The sequence below is a fragment of the Lupinus angustifolius genome, chromosome LG17 (assembly GCF_001865875.1).
Source record: "Lupinus angustifolius cultivar Tanjil chromosome LG17, LupAngTanjil_v1.0, whole genome shotgun sequence".
Taxonomy (NCBI): Eukaryota; Viridiplantae; Streptophyta; class Magnoliopsida; order Fabales; family Fabaceae; genus Lupinus; species Lupinus angustifolius.
Window position 1 is genome coordinate 13,771,814 of NC_032025.1, and position 16,955 is coordinate 13,788,768.

The 16,955-nt window shown below is 34.1% G+C and overlaps 2 protein-coding genes and 2 long non-coding RNA genes across 6 annotated transcripts; 3 read left to right on the forward strand and 1 right to left on the reverse strand.

The window, feature by feature from the left end:
• Window positions 2,410-5,960, forward strand: LOC109331923 (probable serine/threonine-protein kinase PBL19). Of its 2 annotated transcripts, XR_002105859.1 has the most exons (5): window positions 2,410-2,989; window positions 4,304-4,564; window positions 4,909-5,031; window positions 5,193-5,688; window positions 5,723-5,960. XR_002105859.1 is itself a non-coding variant. In XM_019566722.1 (4 exons), the coding sequence occupies exons 1-4, from the start codon at window positions 2,651-2,653 to the stop codon at window positions 5,622-5,624; spliced, it is 1,155 nt and encodes a 384-aa protein (XP_019422267.1). In that variant the 5' UTR covers window positions 2,410-2,650; the 3' UTR covers window positions 5,625-5,960. The 2 variants fall into 2 exon arrangements, 1 of the variants encoding a protein (XP_019422267.1); XM_019566722.1 differs by having other exon boundaries at window positions 5,193-5,960.
• On the forward strand, window positions 7,766-9,740 carry LOC109331653. Its single transcript, XR_002105823.1, has 3 exons — window positions 7,766-7,899; window positions 8,000-9,670; window positions 9,726-9,740. It is a non-coding gene; the product is annotated as an uncharacterized LOC109331653 (long non-coding RNA).
• Window positions 9,739-16,255, reverse strand: LOC109331651 (beta-amylase 3, chloroplastic). Of its 2 annotated transcripts, none has more exons than XM_019566293.1 (5): window positions 15,591-16,255; window positions 14,769-14,979; window positions 14,228-14,338; window positions 13,855-14,087; window positions 9,739-10,593 (listed from the first exon to the last, which is right to left on the reverse strand). In XM_019566293.1, the coding sequence occupies exons 1-5, from the start codon at window positions 16,115-16,117 to the stop codon at window positions 10,032-10,034; spliced, it is 1,644 nt and encodes a 547-aa protein (XP_019421838.1). In that variant the 5' UTR covers window positions 16,118-16,255; the 3' UTR covers window positions 9,739-10,031. The 2 variants fall into 2 exon arrangements, with proteins under 2 accessions (XP_019421838.1, XP_019421839.1); XM_019566294.1 differs by having other exon boundaries at window positions 9,739-10,586; window positions 13,848-14,087.
• On the forward strand, window positions 11,027-13,001 carry LOC109331652. Its single transcript, XR_002105822.1, has 3 exons — window positions 11,027-11,160; window positions 11,261-12,931; window positions 12,987-13,001. It is a non-coding gene; the product is annotated as an uncharacterized LOC109331652 (long non-coding RNA).

Sequence of the window (16,955 nt, forward strand, 5' to 3'; positions counted from 1 at the left end):
TCTTAGTAATGCGAATGTACGGGTAACATATGTGTTTTTAGCCATGCGAATGTACGGGTCACATGTATTTAATAACCATCATTATATTATTTAATTAAAAGATAACAATGAATATTCATGAAAAATATATGTATTTTAATTAGTAATATAACAAATCAATTATTAGACTCTTTTTATTATTTTGATTAAAAATTTATCAGAAAAAAATATATGTCATATCCTAACTTAGTGTGTTTTTAATTTATGAGTTATTTTCATACAATGATTATTAGCTAAAACATAATCAAATAAATAACATTTAATTATACAATATTTGAATGCTAAAAATATATTCAGATATTTATACACAATGAACATTAATCTAAAATAAAACATAAGCATTTAAGAGATATGCTTAAAAATATTTATGACTTTATATGATACTTATAAACGTAATCACAAAAAGTATGATGCAAAAATAACTCCTTATATTTATAATTTTATATAGAGAATATAGAGGTGAGATATTATCCAATACAATTTGAATTTTATTTATTGAGTTATTTAAGAATCAAATATTTTCTATAATCACACTTTCAACAAATAAATGCTTATACAAACGCATTTATAATTGTTAATATTCTACCTATACACTCAAAAATCAATGCTAATATTACACCTATATGAATGAGAAATATAATGTTTCAATACATGATTTATTGATATTATAAAATATATGTATATTATATTTGCATTATGCATAAACAAAGAAGCGACCCGTGCAAGTGCACAGGTAGACCGTTGTTTTAAAGTGTATGAGAGTAATTTACTCTAAAACTAAAATTTCCGACTTCCAAGCCAAATGTTTTATGTTGGATCACCCTCCTTCTTGAGGTGTGCCGTGTGCCCATGCCTAATATTATATTCCTATAGAATAACGCTTTAGTTTTTTAATCTAACCAAATTACTTGTATTTCAATACTATCAAGTAGGTTCATAAACTAGAATAAATTGTAATAATGTCACAATTTTTTTTGGTTTTCTACTGTTATCTTTATACGGGAGTCAATTATGTCCGAGCCGAGAACATTCATAAATATGTGAGGCTAACTCTTTCAACGAGTATTTTTTCATCTATAAAACTTGAATCCAAGATATTGCTTAAGAGAAATCAAACATGTACCACTTAAACCGATATTTCTTGGTTAAATCATTGATAATTTAGTTTATGAGAAATGAGATGATAACTTTTAAAACTTCCAACAGAGATAATTGATGCCTTTGCTGGCATAATGTTAGAGTGATGGGCTGAGCTTCACATTATTAAACAATAAAAAGAGTCAAATTATTAATGAAAACAATACACAATTATAAACAAGTGTCTTGTTAAGGAATATTCTAATGTTACTCGTCAAGGAATTCAAAAATATAAATAATCTATTAAAAATCACACATTTTTAACTTTTAATTTTCAATACAAAATTTACACATTGAGGTACACGTTACATTCTCCTACGAATAATTAATAAGTTGAAGAATTCAACTATAGATAATTAATAAATTAAGAAACCCAATCAATTTATAATTTAGAGATCAACTTAAAAGTTCATAGATAATTCAACAACTTACAAATTAACTATATTTTGTTGAGACTTACTAGTCTACTAAATAAAGAAATTGAAAGTGGAATGATGTACACTATTATAATAGGTGCATCAGTACTGAAAATCTGAAATAGAGATTTTGCCATATTACTCTTTGTCACCCATTATATTTTAAGTTCTAATTCTCATAAGTAATAATGGAGCCTCCTCAACTTATCAAATCTAATGGGGTTATGCTTTATTATTAGAGAACAATTTTGTTTTTAATATAATTTTAAAGATAAAAATGTTATATTTGAATCAAATAAGTTATTAGTTTGTTTGTTTTTTACATAATTATCATCTTCAATAATGGAGAGGAGTCTAATTCATTGTTTTATTGAATTTTATATAAATCAAAAGTACCTAAGGGAGTAGAGATTTCCATTCACATATTATATTTCAATTATGAAAAGAGTAACATCATACCCTCCAAAACATATAGAGATTAATTTCTTAACTATATGATATAAAATCCAAATTATCTTATCAAAAGTTTTCTATACCAACTCAATAATATTTTATCAAATATCTAATATCTTACTATGACAATTAATGAAAATTAAATAAGTATTGTTTTTTTTACTAGAAAATATCCTATAAAATTGGTACAGAAACATAGAAATTTTTTTGATATAAGGATTTGGTTCATAACATTCATTATAAAAGAAGATCCTCTATGATAAATTCAACGTTTGAAAGGTCTTTTTGGTCTTCCCTGGTGTTGAAATTTTAGTCTCACTTCTGTTCTTTTCACACCTGTTTTTTTTAATGTTAACTTCTATTTCCATCTCTCTTATCATTCAATTCCTTTAACTTCACGCAAAAAAGGTTACTTCCACAACTTTTTTCTTCATTTTTTACCTTCAACCCTTTTATATATCATCTTCATCTTCCTGCACATGATTTACTAAAACCTCAAAATTTTCTCATCTGGGTCTTTATTAATTCTCCAAAAGCTTCATTTTTTGGACTCAAGTTTCAACCTTTTTGTTCATTGGTAAATTTGGTAATTTGATGATTGGAAAATGAAGTGTTTCTTCTTCAAAGACAAATCCAAATCAGCCCCAGAGTTGCAAAACCAAAGCAACAAGAAGAAAAACCCGGGTTTGAACCGTGCTACAAACTCAACAGGTTCAATATCATCATCACCAAAGAGTGTAAAAGAGTTGTATAAGGAGAAAGAGCACAACTTTAGAGTTTTTACTTTGAAAGAGCTAAGAGATGCTACAAATGGTTTCAATAGGATGCTGAAGATTGGAGAAGGGGGTTTTGGAAGTGTATATAAAGGATCCATTAAGCCTCAAGATGGAGAAGGTGATCCAATTGTAGTTGCTATCAAAAGGCTTAACACCCGTGGCTTTCAGGTATAAGCAACTTTTTAATTTAAGGCTTATTCAGTATTTTTAAGTAAGTCAAAATCAGCTTATTTTCATAAACTTCTCTAAAGGCTTGTTGAAACATACTCACAGGATATGTGGTTCTCTTTTTAGTGAGGGTAGGTAGTACGTGGTAGGCTACCCTGTCAAATATCGGTATATTGTTTCTTATAGGTTTGAATCAGCTTGTGTTCCGTGAAAGGAGAAATACCAAAAGATAAAAAAAAAATTTGTTTGTTGTAACTCATTCATAAGTGAGTGTACTTTACCAATTATTATTATTTTCTTTTACTTAAATTGTAGGTAAAAAATCTGGTTCATTCCTTAAAGGAAACCAGTTTGCAAAAGAACCACAAACCGGTATGAGAGAACAAATTTGTGGTTCTCTATCAAAATGTGAGAATTGTGTTTCAATGTGTTGAAATAAGGTGAAATACTGAAATGAGCTTATGGTCTGTCTTTTAAGCTTATTGGAATAAGTTACTCCCATGAGCCCAAACAAACTATATATGTTCTTTCAAACACCCCATAACATGCTTCAGTAGTACTTTATGTAATTGTTTTGTACATAATGATTACTTGCTCTCTCTTTTTTTGTAATTGAAGGTTCTACTGTTGACCCTTTTGAACATGTTATAGTGTACACATGCTGCATTTGAGTTAATTGATCTAGGCTGAGAGTTTCAGTATTTGTTGGTCATCCATTGTTGTTATCCGATGAAGGAAATATGTGATGCTTTGGGATCCATAGCACTTAGGAACTATATGATATTTTGAAATGGACAGAGTATTTTCAATTGCAATTAGGCTATGCTTTCTTTTTTTCTAATGATGTGGATGATGTCTTCTTTTGTTAAGTCTTCTAGTTGCATATTTCTAAAAGAACATATACTATGAGAAGTTAAAATAACTTTTTTTAGAAACTCAATGAAGGAGTTGCTTAACATGTTAATGGATAACAATTCTTAGTAGTTTTGTTTAATAAGTACAAAAGTGCCGTAATTTACATTTACATTGTTGTGTCTGGGTGTCATTGAAGCACAACATCATTTTAGTATTACTTGGAAGGGTTTGCTCAATGAAAAAACCATTGGTGGAACTTGTGTACTTGTGAAATTTGTTTGTGTTACATGCCTAAAGATCATCACGAATTTAATTCTGTCTTCACATGACTTGAATGATCCTGAAATCATATACAATCTGTGGCATTTTTATCACTTTTTTCACTTAATTATCAAAATACTTGCATTGTACTTTACAAATAAACCTGCATTCTTATGATTGTTTTCTTTTCTTGTAAAGGGTCATAAAGAGTGGCTTGCAGAAGTGCAATTTCTCAGCATTGTTAATCACCCAAATTTGGTTAAGCTTTTGGGATACTGCTCCGTTGATGGAGAAAGAGGAATCCAAAGGCTGTTGGTGTATGAGTTCATGCCGAACAGGAGCATGGAAGATCACCTTTTCAATAAAGCTTTCCCCCCGTTGCCTTGGAAAACAAGATTGGAGATCATGCTTGGTACTGCTCAAGGATTAGCTTATCTACACGAGGGATTGGAAATTCCGGTATCTCATATGGTCATACTGTCAGCGTTGAAATTTGTCGCCACTAGCCATATCATTCTGCTTCGGTGCATATCATTTTTTTATTAAACATTTTCCAATGCAAACTTCATAAAATATTCATATGCTTTGCTTAGCATCATTCTCCTTTAGTTGGATGATTCTTGACAATGATAATGAATGTACATAAACTCGATTTAGCTTTGTACTGCATTTTGTCTCTGTCATGCTAGAACTAATGAAACTTACATACTAGATTATGCAAACTTTTCTTGGGTAAGATGAGAATTCTTATTGCAAATTGTACATATTTTGGCTGATAACCTTTTATTTCTTATGCTTGGAAGGTGATCTACCGAGATTTTAAATCATCAAATATTCTGCTGGACACGGATTTCCACCCAAAGCTGTCAGATTTTGGTCTTGCTAGGGAAGGCCCACAAGGTGACCAGACTCATGTATCTACGGCAGTAAGTTTACGGTGGATATGTATTCTCATTTGCTAATTTATGTTAGTTTCATAAGTGCCTAATTGTAAATTCTCTATGCACCATTCCTAAAGCCATTTTTTGTGATCTAGTTCACGAGTTTATGCTAACACCAATAAATTGAATTTGTCTTTTGTTATCAGGTAGTTGGGACACATGGATATGCTGCACCAGAGTATATTGAAACAGGCCATCTCAAGGTTCAGAGTGACATGTATAGTTTTGGTGTTGTACTCTACGAGATCCTCACAGGAAGGCGGTCATTGGAAAGAAACCGACCAGCAGCAGAACAAAAGCTTCTAGACTGGGTTAAACAGTATCCTGCTGACACCAGTAGATTCAGCATGATAATGGACCCGCGTCTCAGGAACCAATATTCTCCCGGTGCAGCTCGCAAAATAGCCAAGTTGGCCGATAACTGCTTAAAGAAGATTCCTGAAGATAGACCATCCATGAGTCAAATAGTTGAAACTTTGAAGGAAGCATTGCAATATTCAGATGCATCAAGCAGTTCTCAGAATCCTGCCGAATCTTCACGGTCTAAAGCGGTTCAAAAAAGTAAATATAAGCAGTAACTAAAGAACAAAGTGAGTTTTTTTTGAAGACCAAGGACTAGGAAACTTATCAGTTGTTCATAAGCTGCATAGATCATCATCTATGTACACCTTAATAAGTTTCTGTCAAACTTGGAATTCAGTTTTGGGAATTCCCCTTTCTAAAATTCAGCAGTATGAACTTTCTATGCACTTTATCAACCATTGGTTTTTTATTTAGAGTTTAAACTTAGTGCACTTTCATTATATTAATTTTTTTTTTAAAATTCATGAATATTAGAGCACAATGATGATGAGATGGGTGTATATTGTGATTTTTTATATCATTATTTGTGAATGCAACTTGGAATTGATTCATTACAATCTTGCTCACTTTGTCATATATATTGGAGATTGAAGTTAAAATATTTTAAAGATGGAGAATATTATTGTCAACATTGTGTATTCTTCAATTTCCTTTGAAGAGTCTATTCCTTTTGGATATTACCACCACCTAACAAGAAGGATAACTGTTTTTGCGGCTGCTGAGGATTTTCATAGTTGTGTAACACTAACTCAAACTCTAAAGTATTATTAGAAACTTATAACATAAAAGATAACATTGACAAAACTAAGTATACCTGATAAACTTGTCTTAGGTGTGGGAGATAAAAAAATATGACTTTTGTTCTCTCAGCTTAATTTAATTTTTTTGAAAAAGGGACACAAATTTGTGTTAGTAAATCAAACTTATCTGTATTCGATGTCATGTCTTCATCAATTATAATATACATTTTTGGGATAAGGTTGTTGTTTAATGACCATGACAAAGTTGTTATTTAATTACTATGATAAAGTTGTTGTTTAGTAATAATGAAGTTACGAGTTAAAATCCTGGAAAGAGTTTCTTCATTGAGAAAGTAAGACTGCATATAACTATCTCAATGACCGGAAGCCTCATGTGCTAGGCCTGTATCTTAGATGGCTTAGAATGATTTGTTGGGCACTAAATTTTGTAAGAAAAAAAGTATATTGATTGAATTGAATACTAGTATTGAATGCATACTGACTTTGACGTGAATGAAACCAAAGAAATATGTGTCCGTGATCAACTTTTAATTGTCTTGTTGGTTGATATGAGGTGTTAAGCAATTTCGTGTTGAAATTTATTCAATTGGGGAAGTCTAGATTAACATAATGCTTACGTCATTGCTCATGTCAGTATTATAGTTATCCATACCATAAATTAACATGACAGTAACATTAATACTGTAGGGCTAGCAGTTGGACCAACATTGTTTCATCTGTGCTGCTTAAATATGACAATCACCTTTTGACTTGTAGCATTTATTCAAGTGATATTATAATCTACTGCCATATGTTCTATTGTATAGATTGTTACATATTGTCTTATTATTTTTACTTTGTGTAGCTTAAACAAATTTTCACTCAAATTATCCAACTCCTGAGAAGTTCTACTAAAAAATTAACTTGTAAGTGGTTTTGCCTGTGAAATTAATACTTACATTTTGAGATGAGACATATAATTGTCTGTGGAGAATATTTTACTCTATGCAACTCAACTTGGTGTAATAGTTATTTCATTATGCAAATATTACATATAACTAGAGATTATATATATTTTCTATCTAACCATGTAATTCTTATTATGGGTTAGTTTGGGAGTTGGATTTTGGAGGGGAAGGGAGGGAAAAGGAAGACTTTGGAGCTATGAAACAAGTGTATTTCATGGTTCCCAAGCCTTCCCCTCCAAAATCCAACTCCCAAACTAACTCATAGTGTCTATAGACATTCAACATATACACAAGGGTAATGGACTTAGCTTACATGCCCAATCTGTCCAAATAGACAAGTTATACTAGTTAACTTGTGGGCTTCATCCAAATTATCAATATTAATTCAAAATTAAATATTCATTATTTTTTTTACCGATAATACCATTATGTACTTTCCCTGCCTTAAGGTAATTTTTTTATTTGAGCATCAAATTTTCAACAACTTTCTCCTACGACATCATAAAATATTCTTTTCTCCCACTTAAATTTTATCTTCCACTCACAACAACCCCGCATCAATTTTTTTTGAAGTTTGACATTACTTTTGATCCCAAAATTTATTGTACTAGAATCTTTTTCAAATGGGCCTCTTAGCATAAAAAAATAAATGGGCCTCCTAATATATGAAATGAAGTGGTAAACAATGGCACTGATTTTGAGACATTGGAGTGAATGGAGAAGAAACTCACTCTAGTTCAGACCATTGCCACTGCTACCGTTTTCTCTGCCGTTTCTTTCTGGTATTGTATATATAACAACAACAACAACAAATATTATTAGTCTTCTTTTTCTTTTTTCTATTCAATTAGGGTTTCTTATTTTTCAATTTTTATGATTTAGGTATGGATTCATGTTTGGAAGGGAATCCTCTCGTAAAGAACTTTCTCAATTGATCGAAGATCTACGTCGTGATAACCCCACCCCTACCTCCAATTCCCATTCTTCAAGTTGAAACATACCATGATTTTCTTCATTCTCAATATATTTATATGAATCTGTTATCTAATTCCCGAGTCTGGAGTTGAAGTTTGAATTTTTAATGTAAGATGACTTGTTAATTACTGAGTACAATCTTATTCTACACTAGTCTATAATATATTTGTTCCGAACTCAATTCCCCCTTTGTTTTGCTGACCAATTTTGTATATTTTTTTAGAGTAACCAAGGATATCTCTCACCCTGTCGATAAGGAACTAACCATTTTGGATGTGACTGTCCTCCCAACAAGTGTCACTCGGAATTGAACCTTTTTGTATCTAGTTAGTGTTAATTATTGTCCAGCTTGGGGCGGGGAAGTAAATGTTTTAGCTTGCATCTAAAACCTCTTGGCTTAGTGATAATAGTAATATGACAGTTATATTTGCCTTTTGTTTCAAGTGCCTTTTATTGCTTCTGTTTCCTTTCATGAATAATATCTGAAGGAGGAAAGCTGTTTAAAAATTATATATTCCAAATTTGCAATTTAAACTTCTGATTAATTATTTAGGCAATAAATTCTTTCAGATCATTAGTCAATGCAATTATTATGCCTGATGTTTTTCACATGATACTACCTTTTTTTGTAGCATTATATTGTTATGAATTATTATGCAGGGGTAGGGATGTTTTGGTATGCAAATATCTATACACATATAAATGCTAATTTTTTTACACAATTAAAGACAAGCTCAAATTCAATGACATAACTCGAATCTAAAAAAGTAAGTACTAAGTAGCTCAAAATACCAATGTAAGTCAATTAAGTTCAAGGAATTAAGCCTCTATAATGCTTAAAAGTAACTATCAAGTACTAGCTACTATACTTAGATTACTACTTTACTAGTCAATTCTAAGCATTCAAGATAATATAGTGAGTAATGTTGATGGCTCATCCTCTCCGTTGTGGGAGTAAGGCTGAGTACATCTATCCTCCCCATACCCCACAAGGTGGGAACCTTGCGCACCAAACCACCCCTTTTAAGGTTGGTGGCTCAAATGGTGGTGGATGAGATGATGCCATGGCTGATGGCTGACAAAGTTGCTAGGGTTGAAGAAGAGGAAGAAGTTACAGGTTGAAGTGGAAGAAGTTGCAGAACTAGCAAAAAAGAAGCGGAAGATGAGCAAGTTGTTGGAAAGAGAAGGGTTTAAGGGTTGAGAGCTGCTCACCCAAGGTCCAGTTGTTCAAATGGGTTGAGAGCTGCTCATCCAGGTCCTTATGCTTGAATCAGGTTTAGGGGTTTGGCTAAATGACCAAAAGCTCCAGAAAAGGGATACAGTTTTAAAAATGAGGGCAAAATGGTTAACCCGTCGTCCATTTCCCAGTGAGATCCCAATGAAAAACTGGGATGGGATATTGGGATTTGGAGCTGGGATAGTCGAGATTCAGATATGAGATTGAATAGCAAACCCCATCTCACTGTCGTGCCAAGCTGGAATGGGATCCAAGTATCACACAGGATCCCAGGACCGCACAGGATCCAACCAACAGAGATTGACTACTTAACCACAAGAATAATCTTAAAATATGGACAGGTTTTTCTGGGAACAATTTGACATGTATTTATTTATGTCGAATTTGATGGTAGAGTAACAAATGACAGTAGTGTGTTTGTGTAATGAATTTCTAGGTATTCACTAATCAACATAGAAGTAGTGCATACTGGATAGTATGTATTGGGTTTTTGACATCAGCAGATAAAGATTTTCTCCTTTGATAGTAGGAGTTGTATACATTAACATAAAATATTATGTTGTTCATTGTCTCAGGTTATGGCATGGCATATGCCACTGTTCTTGTCTATACACATCAATTTCCCCCCTTTTCTAAATAAAAGAAGTCTTGTGATGCTCTTGACTTCATACCATAACCGCCAAAACATGCTTGCATATATGTTTACACAAGAATGATGTCTTGCTCTTGCTCTGTCTTCTGAATTTCCTTGATATGCCCAACATAAAGATCGCTCCCCTGGGAATCAGAGTCTGACAGTCTCTGTCTCCGACCACCTTCAGACATGCTTCTTACAAACTCCACTAGTTGCCGCCAATTATCACCATCAAACAACTTCTTATTCAGTCTTAGAAACGTGAAGGCAGCCAATCCATTGCCAGAGTCTGACTGACTTGTCAACAAAACTTGAGCATATGCATCTGCATCATATCTTTCCAAAGCATTTTCCCCTGCAAGTTCTGCTCCAGCTATCCTGGTTGCCATCTTTACTTGGTGAACCAACCCTTCCGGTGAGCAATCAGCATGATCAGGCTGCTCTCTGTCTTTCATTTCCATGCAGGTAAAATTGAGGACAACTCCATGTCTTGCCAGCATTTTGGCTATCTGTAGATAACCATCATTATGTAGTGTATTATAGTAGCCGGCGGTTAGTTCGGCTGCGTGTGACCTTGCTCTGTAATGCCAATGGATTCCAGCAACTTTCCCAGATAGCTTCACCCCAGATGTGTGGAATATCCCTTTGCTCCAAAATCCAACTCCCAAACTAACTCATAGTGTCTATAGACATTCAACATATACACAAGGGTAATGGACTTAGCTTACATGCCCAATCTGTCCAAATAGACAAGTTATACTAGTTAACTTGTGGGCTTCATCCAAATTATCAATATTAATTCAAAATTAAATATTCATTATTTTTTTTACCGATAATACCATTATGTACTTTCCCTGCCTTAAGGTAATTTTTTTATTTGAGCATCAAATTTTCAACAACTTTCTCCTACGACATCATAAAATATTCTTTTCTCCCACTTAAATTTTATCTTCCACTCACAACAACCCCGCATCAATTTTTTTTGAAGTTTGACATTACTTTTGATCCCAAAATTTATTGTACTAGAATCTTTTTCAAATGGGCCTCTTAGCATAAAAAAATAAATGGGCCTCCTAATATATGAAATGAAGTGGTAAACAATGGCACTGATTTTGAGACATTGGAGTGAATGGAGAAGAAACTCACTCTAGTTCAGACCATTGCCACTGCTACCGTTTTCTCTGCCGTTTCTTTCTGGTATTGTATATATAACAACAACAACAACAAATATTATTAGTCTTCTTTTTCTTTTTTCTATTCAATTAGGGTTTCTTATTTTTCAATTTTTATGATTTAGGTATGGATTCATGTTTGGAAGGGAATCCTCTCGTAAAGAACTTTCTCAATTGATCGAAGATCTACGTCGTGATAACCCCACCCCTACCTCCAATTCCCATTCTTCAAGTTGAAACATACCATGATTTTCTTCATTCTCAATATATTTATATGAATCTGTTATCTAATTCCCGAGTCTGGAGTTGAAGTTTGAATTTTTAATGTAAGATGACTTGTTAATTACTGAGTACAATCTTATTCTACACTAGTCTATAATATATTTGTTCCGAACTCAATTCCCCCTTTGTTTTGCTGACCAATTTTGTATATTTTTTTAGAGTAACCAAGGATATCTCTCACCCTGTCGATAAGGAACTAACCATTTTGGATGTGACTGTCCTCCCAACAAGTGTCACTCGGAATTGAACCTTTTTGTATCTAGTTAGTGTTAATTATTGTCCAGCTTGGGGCGGGGAAGTAAATGTTTTAGCTTGCATCTAAAACCTCTTGGCTTAGTGATAATAGTAATATGACAGTTATATTTGCCTTTTGTTTCAAGTGCCTTTTATTGCTTCTGTTTCCTTTCATGAATAATATCTGAAGGAGGAAAGCTGTTTAAAAATTATATATTCCAAATTTGCAATTTAAACTTCTGATTAATTATTTAGGCAATAAATTCTTTCAGATCATTAGTCAATGCAATTATTATGCCTGATGTTTTTCACATGATACTACCTTTTTTTGTAGCATTATATTGTTATGAATTATTATGCAGGGGTAGGGATGTTTTGGTATGCAAATATCTATACACATATAAATGCTAATTTTTTTACACAATTAAAGACAAGCTCAAATTCAATGACATAACTCGAATCTAAAAAAGTAAGTACTAAGTAGCTCAAAATACCAATGTAAGTCAATTAAGTTCAAGGAATTAAGCCTCTATAATGCTTAAAAGTAACTATCAAGTACTAGCTACTATACTTAGATTACTACTTTACTAGTCAATTCTAAGCATTCAAGATAATATAGTGAGTAATGTTGATGGCTCATCCTCTCCGTTGTGGGAGTAAGGCTGAGTACATCTATCCTCCCCATACCCCACAAGGTGGGAACCTTGCGCACCAAACCACCCCTTTTAAGGTTGGTGGCTCAAATGGTGGTGGATGAGATGATGCCATGGCTGATGGCTGACAAAGTTGCTAGGGTTGAAGAAGAGGAAGAAGTTACAGGTTGAAGTGGAAGAAGTTGCAGAACTAGCAAAAAAGAAGCGGAAGATGAGCAAGTTGTTGGAAAGAGAAGGGTTTAAGGGTTGAGAGCTGCTCACCCAAGGTCCAGTTGTTCAAATGGGTTGAGAGCTGCTCATCCAGGTCCTTATGCTTGAATCAGGTTTAGGGGTTTGGCTAAATGACCAAAAGCTCCAGAAAAGGGATACAGTTTTAAAAATGAGGGCAAAATGGTTAACCCGTCGTCCATTTCCCAGTGAGATCCCAATGAAAAACTGGGATGGGATATTGGGATTTGGAGCTGGGATAGTCGAGATTCAGATATGAGATTGAATAGCAAACCCCATCTCACTGTCGTGCCAAGCTGGAATGGGATCCAAGTATCACACAGGATCCCAGGACCGCACAGGATCCAACCAACAGAGATTGACTACTTAACCACAAGAATAATCTTAAAATATGGACAGGTTTTTCTGGGAACAATTTGACATGTATTTATTTATGTCGAATTTGATGGTAGAGTAACAAATGACAGTAGTGTGTTTGTGTAATGAATTTCTAGGTATTCACTAATCAACATAGAAGTAGTGCATACTGGATAGTATGTATTGGGTTTTTGACATCAGCAGATAAAGATTTTCTCCTTTGATAGTAGGAGTTGTATACATTAACATAAAATATTATGTTGTTCATTGTCTCAGGTTATGGCATGGCATATGCCACTGTTCTTGTCTATACACATCAATTTCCCCCCTTTTCTAAATAAAAGAAGTCTTGTGATGCTCTTGACTTCATACCATAACCGCCAAAACATGCTTGCATATATGTTTACACAAGAATGATGTCTTGCTCTTGCTCTGTCTTCTGAATTTCCTTGATATGCCCAACATAAAGATCGCTCCCCTGGGAATCAGAGTCTGACAGTCTCTGTCTCCGACCACCTTCAGACATGCTTCTTACAAACTCCACTAGTTGCCGCCAATTATCACCATCAAACAACTTCTTATTCAGTCTTAGAAACGTGAAGGCAGCCAATCCATTGCCAGAGTCTGACTGACTTGTCAACAAAACTTGAGCATATGCATCTGCATCATATCTTTCCAAAGCATTTTCCCCTGCAAGTTCTGCTCCAGCTATCCTGGTTGCCATCTTTACTTGGTGAACCAACCCTTCCGGTGAGCAATCAGCATGATCAGGCTGCTCTCTGTCTTTCATTTCCATGCAGGTAAAATTGAGGACAACTCCATGTCTTGCCAGCATTTTGGCTATCTGTAGATAACCATCATTATGTAGTGTATTATAGTAGCCGGCGGTTAGTTCGGCTGCGTGTGACCTTGCTCTGTAATGCCAATGGATTCCAGCAACTTTCCCAGATAGCTTCACCCCAGATGTGTGGAATATCCCTTTGGAAGATGCTAGGAGGCTCTCACCATGTACTAGCAATTTATTGGAGTACCATTTTAGAAAGAACTCTCCATATTCAGAATTCCATGTTCCTTCCCTTTTGAAAAATCCAGTATCCTCAGGAAACTGATTATACTGGCCTGAATCATGGGGACCACTTCTTCCCCATTCTTTCTTCCCCACAGCCTCTGCTGCTGATGCCAAAGATGCTATCATATACTGCATGACAAAGAAGTCATTATAGTAAATAGATATTTTGAGATTTTTTCATCTGTGAGATGACCTTATTATCCCTAACATTATTGTGCTTTTGGACCCTACTAGTAGGAAAATTTTCCAATTACTGTTCCTTGTCATACCTTGTCATAACATTGGAATTCTCCAATTCCAGGAAATTTCCAAGTTCCATTGCTTTCTGGATAAGATGGATATCTCAGCTCACCACAAGGACCCATCCCAACTTGTATTTCCTGCAAAATAACAGGTCTTAGAACTTACAATCTTATTCAATGCAAAGAGGGGGTAGTGAAAAAGATGAGGAAATGACAATATGTCATGCATCATGTTCAACTTCATTGTCAATTTTGACCTCTCCCTTCATTTCTCTTTGTAAATCATACTAACTAAAGTCTTAATATCTGAAATTCAAAGATGAAAGGCCTACTTTAATTAATACTATAATTTTGGTAATCCACCATCTAGATAGGCTCCAAATGTTTATAAGTTTGTAATTTTGTATAGCTGCCATACTCAATAAGATAATTTCTTCCACACTTTGTTCCCTAAATCTGAAACTGTAGCTCATGAAATACAAAGATGAACATCCTAAGTTTGATTATACTGTATACTATATCAGTGTCCATGCATAGTATTTTGAAGTAAAAGTTGTGTATAACATACCACAATAACACTGCCCATGTAATCTTTGAATCTGTCACGGAAACTCCTCATGTAGTCAGCATAAACCTGGAGAGGAGTCCTTCCTTTTAGAACAGGCATTGAATCACAGCCCAATGAGATGTACTCAGGATTCCTCCTCCCTGATCTGTCTGTGTAAACCAGGTCAGGGTTCTTACTGATCTCTTCCATCACCCATGGTGGTAGAGGAATGCTGAAAATTGCAACACAGACAAAAATTTAACTTTTTTGTAGTTGATTTCACAATATTAAAAAGGGCCGCTTGCATGAGGCTCCTACTTAATGGGGTCTGAAGAGGTTAGATATATGTGGTCTTATCCCTTTAAGCGGATATGTTATTTATAGGATTTGAACATGTGAATTTATCATTGTCACCAAGCAATAACCTTACTGTTGCACTAAGGATACCCGTTTGATTTCACAGCCTTCTTCCACTAGTTGATAAGTGTAAACTCATAATTTATTGAATAAGGGATCATAAGCTTCTTTATTTATTTATAAATCTTTCCTAACCAAAGGTTATTAGCTTATTTTTTGGGGTAATAAACTCATTGATTAGTTTATAAGTTTCTAGTGTCTTGTCAAATACACATCACAGTTGTGCTTAATTGTACATAAATTTTCTTTCTAGTTGCTGCCTGCCTTTCTACAACATGGAACAACTCAAAAATGATACACCTAAAGCTCTACTAACATGTTAAAAATTCTGATTATGCTCTTTCTTTCTTTCTAAACATCAAAATCCAACAAGGGGCTATAAATTGCAAAACGTATTTCACAAGTAAAACAAGCACTATTTCATACCTGCAGGAGTCTCCAACATTTCCTCCACACTGATGGAAAGACATAACAACTTGAAGCTTCAAGCCATGCATTTGCAGCATCTGCACAAGCTCAACATAGCCATTCCAGTTATACTTCAAAGGGCCATCTTTTTCCACCAAACCCCACCAAGCATCCACCATTACCCCTTCAACTCCTGCACTCTTTAGTGCCATCAAACTTACATTCATCGCTCTTGCCTTATTCAAGTGCCCTCCAAATGTTACTGTGTCTAGTGGCAGCATCACAAACACAGGTACTTTCTTTGAATCATCATTGTGTTTATGATGAACAATTGATGGCACATGCACTATCTCACCTTTCTCAATTCTCATTGCTTCTGAGTTGAAGCTTTTATGTGCTTCTTGCAAGGAACTCTTTGCTCTGAGAGGGAATAATGGCTTGTTTTTTGCAAAGGTAACTGTGGTAGAGGCATCATCAGAAGTCTTAAGGAAGTTGGGTTCTTTCTTATTAATGAAAGAAATTGAAGAACGAAGTGCTAAAGCCATTTTGGTTGTTTTTTGAAGATGGAAGAAGTGTTATTTCTAAAAAGAATGATATGTAAGAATTGGTGAAGTAGCTTTAATTTATAAAGAGGAACTCACGTTTTGGAAGTGAAGGTGACAACATTGGTGGGGTCTAGTTGAAAAGTGGAAAAAGTGCAAAGAAATATTCTGAGACTCCTCTCCCCTACAAATATAAGATGATATCAATGTTATTACATGTGATTTCTTTTTTATTATCTCATATCCGGAGAGGATTTTGATTGGTTTGACCTACGGATGGCAAAATGGGCTTGGCCTGACGGGCCAGTTCGTTCGAATATGTGTTTTTAGTGAGCCGGACTGAGGGATTTAGCCCAAAAGCCCGTATTCAACCCATTTTGGAAGCCCGTTTTTTAGACGGGCCATGGAGGGCCAGACTGGGCTGGCCCGGCGGGTCAACATTAAGATTAAAGTTCATTTGTATATCATGTTGCTCATTGCAATTAAGATTAAACTTTTACAATTTTAACTTATGTTTGGATGCTTAAGCATATAATTCTTCTTTCTCTTTGTAAAATGAACATTTAATATCTCAGTATGTAGTTATCTATTATCTTCACTCTTATCCGATTATTGTACTTGTTATGAGATAAAGGTGAAGTTTCACTTACAATTAGGGGTGTTTGAATCAAATTTAAACATTTAATTAATTGAAATGGAAAATTGGAAACTCAAATAGAACTACTGATTTTGATTCCTTTTGGAAAATTAATTAAATTCGACTGAGTTTCAATTTATATTTTTAATGTAGTCGAATTCAAATTAAATTGAGTAATATATATATTTTATTATGATTGATTTA

What these genes read in the sequence shown, in the direction of transcription:
- LOC109331923 (XM_019566722.1), top strand. Translation starts at nt 2,651, where the DNA reads ATGAAGTGTTTCTTCTTCAAAGACAAATCCAAATCAGCCCCAGAGTTG. An exon ending in TTAACACCCGTGGCTTTCAG is followed by an intron (nt 2,990 to 4,303) that starts GTATAAGCAACT and finishes TTTCTTGTAAAG; the next exon opens with GGTCATAAAGAGTGGCTTGC. An exon ending in AGACTCATGTATCTACGGCA is followed by an intron (nt 5,032 to 5,192) that starts GTAAGTTTACGG and finishes TTTTGTTATCAG; the next exon opens with GTAGTTGGGACACATGGATA.
- LOC109331651 (XM_019566293.1), bottom strand. Translation starts at nt 16,117, where the DNA reads ATGGCTTTAGCACTTCGTTCTTCAATTTCTTTCATTAATAAGAAAGAA. An exon ending in ACATGGGCAGTGTTATTGTG is followed by an intron (nt 14,339 to 14,768) that starts GTATGTTATACA and finishes GTTATTTTGCAG; the next exon opens with GAAATACAAGTTGGGATGGG. An exon ending in TCCAAAGGGATATTCCACAC is followed by an intron (nt 10,594 to 13,854) that starts ATCTGGGGTGAA and finishes GATATTCCACAC; the next exon opens with ATCTGGGGTGAAGCTATCTG.